Here is a 12,915-nt window from a genome sequence, read left to right on the forward strand (position 1 = left end):
CAGAGGCGTCAAGGCGGTGGGAGCTGAAGCAGCTGGTGACATTGCATCAACAGACAGGAAAACAGGGTCAAATGGCTACTTCACCTCCATTTTATATTTATTGTATGTTTATGTGGGTGTGTAGATGCCATGGTATAAGTGTGGGGCTCAGAGAAAAACCTTTTGGAGTCAGTCCTTGCCTCCCACCATGTGTGTTCTAGGGGTCAATCCCAGGTCAGCACCTTTACCTGCTGCGCTACCTCAGAGGCCCAGCCATCTCTGTCACAGTCCGGGATCCCTTGCTTAAGAAATGCTGATATTCAAGCCATAGGCAGTGTTGCATGCCTGTTATCCCTGCACTCGGGAGGCAGAGGCAGGTGGATCTCTGTGAGTTCGAGGCCAGTCTGGTTTACAAAGTGAGTCCAGGACAGCCAAGGCTACACAGAGAAACCCTGTCTCAAAAAAACCAAAAGAAAAAAGGAAAAAGAAATGCTGCCACTCACAGTTAAGATAGGTCTTCCCATAAGTAACATGGTCATGCCAGTCCCTCACAAACATGTCCAAAGACCATCTCCCAGGTAACTGGAGATGCTGTTAGATTGACAGTTAACGCTAACCATTACACCATCCATCTGCCATGTGACTGGAGTAGGCTTTTTTTTTTAAAACCAAGACCAATCAAAGAATGGCCTCATAGCTTTATTTTTTTTAATTTTTAATTTTTAAAAAAGATTTATTTACAGTGTTCTGCCCGCATGTATACCTGCAGGCCAGAAGAGGGCATTGGATGACATTATAGATGGTTGTGAGCCACCATGTGGTTGCTGGGAATTGAACTCAGGACCTCTGGAAGAGCAGACAGTGCTCTTAACCGCTGAGCCATCTCTCCAGCCCTGGAGTGGGCTTCTTGAGTGTGCATTACTTTCTTCTGTCAATTGGGAATGAAAATAGGAAGCAGAGAACCAAGTGAGAGACTATGTGTAGCTCCCTCAGGCAAGATGACATCATATAAAAAGTGTTTGGCCCTGACATTGGGTGTGGCCGTACATACTTATATTCCCAGCATTATCCTGGAGGGGGGGCCAGGGGAGGAAACGGGCTGTGGTCACAGAGAAGATGGTGGAATGCTGAGGTGCAAGGTAGTTTCCGGTGACTGTCTTCAACTCAGAGTTCAGGAAGCTGTCTCTTCCTCAGGCACAGCCTGTGAGGTAGATGTATTGAAATTTGCAACCTTGGTGCAACTCAGGGCCTTGCTTCCATTAGTCCAGGCACACTGCTGTAATAGTCTTAGTGCGGCTGAGTCTTGTGATTCTAAGTATGTTCACAGAGAGTATGATTTTCTTCCTAGTGGGCTGGGAGTGCTAACTTGCTGGTTAGAATCAAGTCTGAAGAAATCTGGGAATCTCTTACATAATTACTCCGGAGCTGCATTAGCCCAAGGATAACCAAAAGCATGACTCTTCAGGAATGGAGGAGGTTGGTGGCCGGACGCGCGCGCACACACACACACACACACACACACACACACACACACACACACAATTAGGGGTGGATGGTGGAGCTTGTTCCTTGAGAGACAAAGGCAGTCCAGCAGACAGATTCACTTTACACTGTGGCTCTTCGGGTTCAATGAAAGAGGAAAGTGTTTCCCACGCAGGAAACCTAGCTTTTCCTCTAGCTTCTTAGGATCTTACTGGTGCTCCTTAGTTGAACTTTGGAGCGCCCTCTGGTGTCCTGGAGGTCCCCTGCTAGTCTCAACAACATGGTCTCAGGGAGAAGCCTTTGTCTCTGGTCAGCGGCAACAAGAGCATGCCCTCCAGTTGGCTAGCCACTCAATTCTCCATTTGCACTGGCTCCAGGGCGAGCCCTTCATCACTGGAATATTATCATATTCACAAACGTGTATTATAATATGTTCCTCCATCATTCAGCCATTTCGGTCCCCTCCGCACACTCTCTCAGCCTATCAGCTCTTGGTATCTATCCGTTTGCTGCTTCCCTGCTCTCATCACTTGTCCCTCTGCCTTCCCTCACCAAGGCCTATGCTCTTGACCTATCTACAAGGGATGGTGCGAGAAACCTAGAGGACTTCACATTCGGGTGTATATTTTAGTGTGGACTACAGTGAATTCACCATCTGACACTTCACTTGCTTGTTGGTCTTCCCAGCTGCTCTCCTGTTATAGCAGATTCAAGTTGGGAAGCACTTCTAAGAAACTCAGCTCCTCCTAGGAGCCGGAGAGACGGCTCACCAGTTAAGATGGCTTTTCCAGAGGTCCTCTGTTCAATTCCCAGCAACCACATGGTAACTCACAACCATCTATCATGACATCTGATGCCCTCTTCTGTCGTGCAGGTATACATGCAGGCAGAGCACTCAGACATTAAATAAATATATCTTTAAAAAAGAAACAAAAAGAAAAGAAACTCCTGGGTCTGGAGAGAGAGTTCAGAGGTTAAGAACACTGCCTGCTCTCTTCCAAAGGTCCTGAGTTCAATTCCCGGCAACCACTTGATGGCTCACAACCATCTATAATGAGATTTGGTGCCCTCTTCTGGCCTGCAGGTGTTACGTGCAGGCAGAGCACTATATACATGACCCGCCCCTCCATCCCCTACCCCCACCCCTCGCCAAAAAAGAAAAGAGACTCCTCATCTGAAAATCATAAAAACACATTCCTAGCATCCTCACAACGTGCTGTGTGTGTGTGTGTGTGTGTGTGTGTGTGTGTGTGTGTGTGTGTGTGTGTGTGTGTAAAGCCAGGGCATAGCTTGTAAGTTGTAATATTGCAATCAGTATCCTGATTCTTCTGAACTTGCTTTTAGCAATTACAGTCCGCCCTGCTTTATGCCTCAGTTTCCCTATGTGTAAACTGGGGAGAAGTATATCTTCTGATGGTGCTGTAAAATTATGTATCCATTGTAAACGTCTAGATTAATAGAGATGCTCTGGGTTTGGGGCAAGGTTCAACCAAGTTCTGCATTCCTCTATGAGCTCCGCCCTCCCCCCCCCCCCCCAAGATTCTGGCAGGTAAAAGGTGTTCCCTTTGAGGACGAGGACAGAAGAACCTTGGGAAGTGGGGAGAGCCACTGTGGAAATATAAACATTTTCAGACCCGATTCACGTGGGAGACTCTGGAGCTTCCGCAAGTGCCTGATTGTGGACAGAAGATGACGAAGGGACTGAGGCATTCCGGGTTCCACATCCGTCTGGGCCGCAGAGGTTAGCATCGCCTGAAGGAGGTACCCCCCGCAGCCTGCTCAGCTTGGTTCTTCCCGCAGTGGCCATTCATGTGAGGAGACATCCTGGGAAGCGTAGTGCGCACGCGCTCGGGGTCCTGCGTGCCGGGGGCCGGCGTGGACTCCATTTCCCCTGGAGCTGCGGGGCGGGGCGGGGCGGGGCGGCAGGCCTAGACCAGGGCGGCCGGGGGCGGGGGCTGTGGAGAGGTGCCGGGGCAGCGGGGGACGCGCGTCGGTGCGGCCTGGTCTGGGCCATGTCGGTGTGAGGACGCCGCCGCCGCCGCCGCCGCAGCCGTCACCCCCTCCTTTCCGGCCGGCCTGCAGAAACGCGCACCATGGGCTCCATCCTGAGTCGCCGCATCGTGGGCGTGGAGGACATCGACATTCAGGCCAACTCGGCCTATCGCTACCCCCCGAAGTCCGGTGAGCTTCCGAGGGCGCGGACCGGAACGGGGACGCCGGGAGGCCCGGGGCCCAGACGCGCGAGGCCCTGCCCTGCTGCGGACCCTCCTGCTGTGCCCCTTGCCGGTACCTGTTGAGTCCGAGGCATGGCTGCGGCCCTGGCTGTCCCCACTGGCCACAGTTGTACCCAGCGCGGCCCCTTCCTAACTGGTGACCTTGGGCCAATCACTTTGTACAGCCTCGTTACGCACCTGGGCTTGGCATCTCTAGGATCAGAGTGCGTTGTGGTGAGGGCTGCCTCTCCCCCGGGGGTCGCCCGCTTTGGAGGCCTGAAGACCGGCCTGGGATTGTGACAACTCTTTAGGATTTGGACCCAGGCTTTCCTCCTCGCGTGCGATGACCTAGGGAGATGATCGCTAGGGAGGTACTGGGGTTCCGCTGGAGGGCAGGAAAATGGTTGGAGAGGACCACCGACCTTACCCTCTCGTTCAGGGCAGAGACACACGGGCAAATTATGGATGGGTGCTAGATGGAGACCAAGTTGGGGACCAGCATCAGATGTGGGCTCCCAGAGGAGCCTTGCTCCTATCTGCTTCCGTGTGTGTGTGTGTGTGTGTGTGTGTGTGTGTGTGTCCGTCCAGGTCCAGACTGGCTCAAACTCATTTTGTAGCCGAGGGTGACACTGAACACCTGGTCCTCTTCCTGTCTCTACCCTCCCAGTGATTTCAGGTGTGCATCACTTTACGCAGTTTTATGAGGTGCTGGAGACGAACTCGGGGCGCTGTGCATGTAGTCAAGCATTCTGTTAACTTACATTCCTAGACGCGGCTTTTTTTGACACAAAAGTCTTGGCTGGCTTGGTGCTGTGTACCTGATTGAGGCAGTTCTCCAGCCTTAGGCTTCTGTTGCCGAGGTTACAAGTGTGTCCCACTGTTGTTGCCCTGATGATGGACCAGTGTGATTGGACAGAACTTTAGCTACATTTATTTCTACAGTTTCCTGGTGGCTTAGAACATTGGACATGCAAGTGGGCCTTCAGCGCCAGTCTTCTGAGCATCCAGTTTGGTCTTTTGATGTTTTAAGACCAACCAGGCCGGATTTCCTGTGTGGTCCAGAAGAATCTCCTCTTGCTGAACATTGCAGGCTGGGCTTCAAGATTTGTTTTGGCCTAGGGACCTGAATTTTAAGCTCATTTTCTCTGGTATGTCATCTGATGTCCACTCAAGTTTAAGAAAGAATTCTGTTCATGTGAGGATCTGGGAACTGCGGGGTGAAAGAGCAGGAAACTAACAGTTTTCAGTGAATGGGATGAAATCACTTGTCAGGGTAGGGAGACCGGCTGTACCTGTGGAAGTTCCCATGGAGACGTCAGGGGACCAATACCCCTTATCCAAGAGAACAGTTTGTTGGTTGTTACCCTCCACTGAGACTTTCCTTGTTTGTCTTCTGCTGAATGACCTTGGTCAAGTCTGCTTACTTGCATCTCGCTAATTTGTAATGCTCGGAACGATGCTGCGCAAGGAAGAATTCTTCTGCAGGTGTTGTTTGGCAGAAGAGTGACAGATACCGGAAAGCTGGCTTCCTGCGACACCTGAGCACTCTTAATGTCCCTTCACTTGGGTGGCTGGATTAAACGATGCGAGGCACGTGCACACGCTACAGGTCCAGGGTAGCAGGCATTTCCGATGCCTCCTCCATCCTGGATGGGGCTTTAGATTCCATCCCAGAATATCAGCTCTGGCTAATTGGTTAGTGCTGGCACAGCAGGTGAAATCCATTGGCTGCCTGGGCTTGGCTGGGCTGTATTGCTAAGTTCTGGGCCTGCCCAGTCCAAAGGTTTTTGTTCGTTTGGTATGTGTTTGGTGCTGGGCATGGCACCTGGGGACACTCCTCTGTGGCACACCCTCCTGGATATCCATGTAGACCATGTGTCTTTCCCTGTTCTTTTCTCCTCGTCCTTCACTTAACATGGGGTCCTCAAGATCTTGGTGTGTGAACTGGGGATGAGAGAAATGCTGAGGAACATTTGCAGGGTACTCCCACGAAGTGCTCAACTTCACAAAACTGCATTTTCAGGCTTCTAGTTTTTATTGTTGCTGTTGTGTTCTTTCGAGCTATGTTTATTTGGGTGGTGCACACTTTTAGCCCTCGCTCTTGGGAGGCAGAGACAGGAGGAGCTCTGTGAGTTCTAGGCTAGCCTGGTTTACAAGGCTGCGTAGTGAGATGCTGTCTTTAAAAAATATATATTAGCTGGATGTGGTGGCGCACGCCTTTAATCCCAGCACTCGGGAGTCAGAGGCAGGTGGATTGTCATGAGTTCAAGGCCAGCCTGGTCTACAAAGCGAGTCTGGGACAGCCAAGGCTACCCAGAGAACCCCTGTCTTGAAAATCAAAAAAAAAAAAGAATTTTTTTTTAATGTTGTGTCCGTGTGTCCTGTGCATGCAGTGCCTGTGGAGCCAGAGGGGGCATTGGATCCTCTGGACAGACAGTGTTACCTGCCATGTCAGCACTGGGAACCGACCTTGGGGCGCTCGAGAGCAACACGTACTCCTAACTGCTGAGCCATTGTTAGAGCCCAAGCAATTAAAAAAGGAATTTACTAGATGTATTCAGTTTTTATTTTATGTCAGGGCTTTGTCTGTATGAGCGTGTACCATGTGACTGCTTGGTGCCCACAGAGGCTAAGAGAGAGGGTCGGGTCTCTTGGAACTGGAGGGAACTCGTGGTGCAGGGAATCGAACCCAGGTCCTCTGGAAGAACAAGTGCCCTTAGCCGCTATCTCTTCAGCTCCCCAAGTAACGTTTAACACCTTATGCTGTCCAGTTAAAATCCCTTAGGGAATTTTATCATGTGCTGACAACAATGCTGAACTTTATTTCAGTAATATCTGTTCTGCTCTCATCCTGTGTATTTTACCCCTAACAGCGTTGTTGAGGGATAGTTTGTGCACCATATAACTGACCCATTGTGAACGTGAACCGAGTTTTAGTAAATGCGTAGAATTGTGCGACCACCACACTTTTGTAACCTTTCTCTCCCCAAAGTCGCTTTGTGCCTGTTTGTAGTCAGTTTTAGCAGCATAATCAGTGTACGGTTTCCTGTCTTTGCAAGTTTCCTTTTCTGGACATTTCACATAAATGGAATTATTTAATCTAGAGGTGTTGTATGTGCAGCTGGCTTCTTTCACTGAACATAATGATTTTAGTTTTTGGAGACTACTGTTGTCAAGTTAGCTTGGAGTTGGCTGTGTGTCTCTTGCTGACTAGAACTCAGGCTCCTCCTCCGTCAGTCCTTCCTCTTGAAGGAACAACCCTGTGTGTTTAACATTTTAGGTTCCCCTGAAGCGTATCTGTGACATGTCCATGCCATCCACAACCACGTCCTTTTGTTGGCCTCAAGTTCTCTTTGTGGACAAGGCTAGCCTCGAACTTCACAAAGACCTTCCTGCCCTTGCTTCCTAGGTGCTGAGATTAATTTAATTTTATGTGTATGGGTGTTTTGTCTAGATTCATGTGAGTGTGCCACATGCCTGCCTCATGCCTGGTGCCTCGAGGTGCAGATCCCCTGGGCCTGGAGTTAGGGATTGTTGTGAGCTGTCATGTGGTCCTGTAAGAGCAGAGCATGGCTCTTAACTGCTGAGCTATCTCTCTGGCTCACTGGTTTGATGTTTTGTTTTAGTTCTCGCTGACTGGCCTGTCTCTCATGGGCAGCCTCTTGCTTCAGCTTTTCTCGTGCTGGGACTACAGGTGGGGGCCACCACACCTGGCTCAGCTTAACAGGTTTTAATGCAAATCATGCTTTTGGGGTAATATTTAAGAAATCTTTGCCCAGCTTAAGGTCAGAGATTCTCTCTATTTTCGGGGTGGTGGTGGCAGATTTGTCCATGCCAGTATGTGTGCTTATAAATATGTGGGGTTTCCAACCTTGCCTTCCTCGTTTGCTCTCTGTCTTGTATACCAGTTGAGGCAAGCTCTCTCACTTGAACAGAGAGTTGGCCATATTTGCGGACTCTAGGCAGTCAGCTTGCTCTGGCAGACCCTAAGTGTGCCTCACAGGCGGGTCACTGTGCTCTGCCAGCACTTATGCTCTTTACACCCTTCACCCACTGAGCCATTTGCCAGTCCTCTCCTAGTTTTTTTCTGGTTTGAGTGTGAGAAAAAAAGAACACGCTGCAAGTTGGTTCTTTACGTACACTGTGTAGGTCCTGGGGATTGAACTCAGGTCATCCGACGTAGTGGCAAGCCATGTTGCCATGCCTTCATTTCACGCGAAGACCACCCTCTGTAGGCACTGCTTTTTATTTGGGGTTCATTAATGTCGATATCTCCCAATCCCCCACCCTACCCTAAGTAGGAGAGCAAGAAGGTTAGAAGGGCCAGGGCACATAGACCTCGTTAGACTTAGAGTCGTCAGGGTCTTTGGGAAAATACCAATCTCAGTCATCGGGGTAGTCAGCCGTCCAGCAGAGCCAGACAGCAAGCAGCCTTCTTATTTCTCTGTCCTGCTCTCTGAAGCCTGCCCCCTTCCCCAGAGTCTCTTGAAGTGTCCTCTTGTTCTCTCACATTTCTTTTTCCCTCTCTCTCCCCCTCCCTGCCTCCCCCTGGTATTTATACCCTCTCAGAGTCCTCAGAGTTAAACTAACTGCAGCTGGCAAAGACCACGTCCCTCTTTGAGCCCCATGAGGCTACTGTCAGCTGAGGACAAACTAAAAGCATCACCCATGAACGTGATGAATCTAGCTCTTTCAACTGTACGCGTGACTGTATTTTTACCTGAGATCGGCCCTGGGACCCGGGTTAGAGGCATGTGCTGCTATGTCTGGCTCTGCATCTATTTAAATCTTTAAAACTTTTCTCAGCGGAGGCCAGGTATGGTGATCCGTGGCTGACACAGGAGGGTTGCCACAAGTCTGGGTTACATGGTAAGACCCTGTGTCCCCTTCCACCCCCTGAAAAATCTTACTCTTTTGGTTTTTCAAGAGAGGGTTTCTCTGTCTAGCTCTGGCTGTCCTGGAGTTCACTCTAGACAAGGCTGGCCTCAAACTCAGAGATCCGCCTGCTTCTGCCTCCCGAGTACTGGGATTATTGGTGTGCCCTGCTGCCTAATCCCAGCTGGTGCCACCACAACCACCACCCAGCAAAAATCTTACTCTTTAGTGCTTTTTTTTTTTTTTTTTTTTTTAAACGGTAACTTTAAAAATAAATGGTACTGGCTTCTCTGGTCCAGGGATGATAAAGGTCCTTTGTTTACAACTTAATTTTAATGAAAATGCTAGTTGCAGTTAAGTACTTAAGTAATAACAGCGTTTGCAGCTTGGGGAAAACACTGGTCCTGTCATATGCCCACAATTGTCTGAGGACACTGAGGCCCAGTGATTTAGTCAGGGTCACATGGAGAGCTGATGGCAGGACCCCTTGATTCCCAGCCCTGTTATGCTTCTTGCCCCGTGGCCTGTCTTAGGGTATCTTTTGATATGTTGAAACACCATGACCCAAAGCAGGGTGGGGAGGAATGGGTTTATTTGGCTTACATTTCCACATCATAGCCTGCCACTGAAGGAGGTCAGGACAGCAACTCAAAGCGGACCAGAACCTGGAGGCAGGAGCTGATGCCGAGGCCATGGAGGGTGCTGCTCCTGAGTTGCTCCTTGTGGCTTGCTCAGCCTGCTTTCTTTTCTGTTTTGTTTTTGTTTGTTTGTTTGTTTTTTCAAGATGGGGTTTCCTGGACTCTCTGTAGAACATCTGGCCTTGAACTCACAGAGATCCTCCTGCCTCTGCCTCCTGAGCAGTAGTTAAAGGCGTGCGCCGCCACCACCTGGCTCAGCCTGCTTTCTTACAGAACCCAGGACCACCACCTCAGGGATGGCACCACCCATAATGGGCTGAGCCCTCCCCCATCTATTACTAATTAAGAAATGCCCTATAGGCTCACCTACAGCCTGATCCATGTAGGCGCTTTCTTACTTGGGGTTCCTTCTTTTCAGATGGTTTTAGTGTGTGTCAGTTGACATAAGACTGTCTAGTACAGTCCCTGTAAGGGACCTGGTCACCACAGCACACCAGCCTGAGGCACTACAGCTCCTTATGGCAGGTTCCCTCTGATCTAGCATTTTGTATACAGAGTGACCAGGCCAGGTTTGCAGATCTGTGCGCTTGCTGCAGTCTACCTGTGTGCCCTTTCTGCTATGGGGTGAAGGGTGACAGGTGAGTCCTGCTGTGTGGCCCTGGATGCCCACCTGCCTTCCCTTTTCAGGAAGTGAGTCAGGCAGCAACTCAGCCGAGGGTGCCCAAGACTGGGAATTTTTATGCTTAAGTGGAAAGTATGGGGTCTTTGGGACACAAGGATCCCTCTGGTGTCTCTGAAACCCCAGTACTTAGGTCATTGTGGTGACAGCAGCTGTGAGGACTGTGCCGAGTTCACGTGCCTGCCTGCCTGAAGCCTCACTATAGCTTGTAGATGTAGTCACAGCACTTGCTTGTTTCCTCATATAGCTGGCATGTTTCCAGGCTTAGGGCCAAAGTAGTTGTGAAGTCATTATAACCACATACTTAAATGACTGGCATGTGGAGGTGACTCCCTTGCCCTACTATTTGAAAAAACCACAATATACCAGGTCACCCAAAAGAAGCAGGGGAGGAGGGGTGGGGGTGAAGGGCCAGGCCCGTGATCTATCGTCTTCTGGTGGTATGAGACTTCCATCCATCTCACTGGCTGAGTAGCCTTCCATGGTCTGGGTAGCCTGCATTCTCTTTCCCTGTCTCTATTTACCTAGCGAAGGTGATCCAATCCTTTTTTTCTTCAGATGTGTGGCTGAGGCCTCTGTAAGAGGCATAAAGCCTAGCTGGGTGTGGTGACGCACACCTTTAAGCCCAGAACTCAGGAGGCAGGGGCAGGTGGATCTCTAAGTTCAAGGCCAGCCTGGTCTACAAAGTGAGTCCAGGACAGCCAGGGTTACACAGAGCCTGTCTCAGCCCCCCCCCCCCCCAAGAGGCAGAAGCCAAGAGCTCTGCCACTTCGACTGGGATGTATGTAGTTAGTTGAGAGCACTTGCCTACCTTGTATGAGGCCCTGAGTTTCATCCCAAATTTTTCACCCCTTCCCCGCAAAAAAAGCATAACAGCTAAGGCAAAGTGTAGCCCAGTTCTTTGGGTGCCTGAAGCAGGAAGCTTGAGCCCATAGATTTGAGATTAACCTGGACACATATTGAGACTCCTGTCTCACATAAACAGAAAAGGGATCTGTCCCCATGGGTGAACCCCTCTCTTGTCTGAGGTAGTCAAGACTGAGAGTGCATTACTTCTTGGAGGTCAGCAGGGCCTGGCTCCGACTGGCACTCAGACTCAGGCTGTGCAAACAAAGTTCTGGAATTGCTGATTGCTCTGGGGTGAGTTGATGCCATTGTTCCTAAGTTAGACTCTGCTTCTCTCTGGGTCTGTGTTTCCATGTCTGCAGTGGGAACCAGGCATTTCTGTCTTGGAGGTCTTGAAGCTTGATAGGGAGGAAAAGCCCTGCACTGCTTTATGGCTTCTAGTGAGGCTGCCAGTGTGGCCTGGCCTGGCTCTAGGAACTGAGGGCTCCAGATCCAGCTCCTCCGTGTGGCCAGAGCTGAGCTGGAGGCCTGTGGTGGCCAATGCCATCCAGTGTCTGACTACAAAGATGACTCCTGGGCTTTTCTTCCCTGCCTGGCTATTTCAGAAACCAGATACAAGGAGATCAGTTATATGGAACCTCTAGGAAGGTCCTGCACGCTTGGGTCCATGAGTGGGTCTTTTGTACTGTAAGGACCTACCTCCCAGGTTTTTTTGAGGGGTTGAGTGGGAGGTGTTCTCTTCTCTCTTCTTACAGTTTGGGAGCCACTTTGTTTTTACTGCTCCTGCTACAAATATGCCAAGGAGTTGCTGGTCAGTCTTGTCTTACTGGGAGCTCGCTCCAGTCTTCCTCTGCGGGAGCCACCAGCCAAACTGGTCAGAAGAGCACTGGCTTAGGAGTTTGGGAACAGAGATCTTTAGACCCATGCCAGCAACTTACTCTGGGTCCTTGAAAGGTTGCTTGGCTGCTGTAGCCCATGTTGGCACTCCTGCTCGGGCAGAAAGGTGTCCTGGGACGTGGGAACCCAGGAACCACACACCTCTGAGGGGGGAAGAAGTCCCAATGGGAGGGCATCCTGAGACATTGGGGGATGGGGGGGGGGCCCAGGAACCATACAGCTCTGAGGGGAAGCCTCCTCAGCAGAGGTGTTGCAGCTCCCAGGGGAGGGTGTCCCCAGCTGAGCTGACAGCCCAGGAGCCTCAGTCCTGCTCCACTTCTCTTCACTGCTTCTTGGCTTCTTCCGATGAGTGAGCCACACCAGCAGCAAATGTCATAAAAGAGATTTATTGGGAAGGCCCAGGATGTGGAGGGATGAATATATATATAATCTTTTTTAAAACTTTTTGCTGGGTGGTGCTGGAACACCTGTTTAGTTGGGCTCCCCCTGCCCCTGGTCTGGGGGCTCCTCCCCTCTCTCACCCACCAGGACCATGAGCCCAGAAGTTTCAGGTGTATGCTCAGATTTTTCCCTAAAGTCCTTAACTTTACCTTCTGCCCCTAATCTGTATCCATGCCAGCAGATTTCCAATCAACTGCCCACCACATGCCAGTCCCAGGTGTTCCTTCAGAAGTGCCCCCCTTTTGGAGAAAGGGGATTTTTCCAATAGAGGGAGTCATAATAGAGAGATGCCCATGAAAGCATGGAAGGCCAGCAAGGTGGAGAGATGACCAGGCTCTAGGAGCCAGAGACACACTTAACTACTAGCGGAGGAGAGACACGTGCTTGGAGCAGGTGGAGGGAGGAAGTGGCCGAAGAGGCAGACTTTAGAATTTAGAGTAAATTTGGTGGCTGGCAGAAACAAATGATCCATACCTGCCTGTGGAGAGTCAAGTTAGCAACTGTTTTTGATTAGAAGAGAGGCCGAGCCCCTTGGACGGAGGCTCATACATGCCTCTCCTGGGTTTGAGCACCTTATAAGTGAAAATAAAGACTGCTACGAGGTGTGATTGAGGAGAAGGTTTTTATTGTAGATGTAGAGAAAATTCAGGGAGAGGCATCTGGAAGGGTCCAGACTGAACAGGACCGCGCGAAGGGAAAGACAGGATGGAGGACAAGGAGTCAAGAGCTGGAGGACTTAGAGAAAGAACCAAGAGAGGAACCAAGAGGGCACTGGCCTGAATGGCTGGGTTCTACAGGGGTCAGAAGTGGGGTGGGGGAAGGGGGAGGAGGGGGAAGGGAGAAAGTGCTTAGCCTGATGTGCTGT

At 50.5% G+C, this 12,915-nt stretch overlaps 1 protein-coding gene across 8 annotated transcripts in view; it reads left to right on the forward strand.

Moving 5' to 3' along the window:
- The first annotated feature begins 3,397 nt into the window (after window positions 1-3,397).
- Window positions 3,398-12,915, forward strand: part of MGRN1 (mahogunin ring finger 1) — a 51,890-nt gene continuing 42,372 nt past the window's right edge. For 4 of the 8 annotated variants that reach the window (XM_084764038.1, XM_084764034.1, XM_084764040.1 and 1 more), the window contains exon 1: window positions 3,398-3,642. In XM_084764038.1, coding sequence (XP_084620164.1) covers window positions 3,555-3,642 — 88 coding nt within the window. In that variant the 5' untranslated portion in view covers window positions 3,398-3,554. The remainder of the gene's footprint in view (window positions 3,643-12,915) is intronic. The other 4 variants (XM_084764036.1, XM_084764035.1, XM_084764041.1 and 1 more) reach the window with 1 other exon arrangement.

This window comes from Acomys minous, assembly GCF_964271855.1.
Source record: "Acomys minous genome assembly, chromosome: 16".
Classification (NCBI taxonomy): Eukaryota; Metazoa; Chordata; class Mammalia; order Rodentia; family Muridae; genus Acomys; species Acomys minous.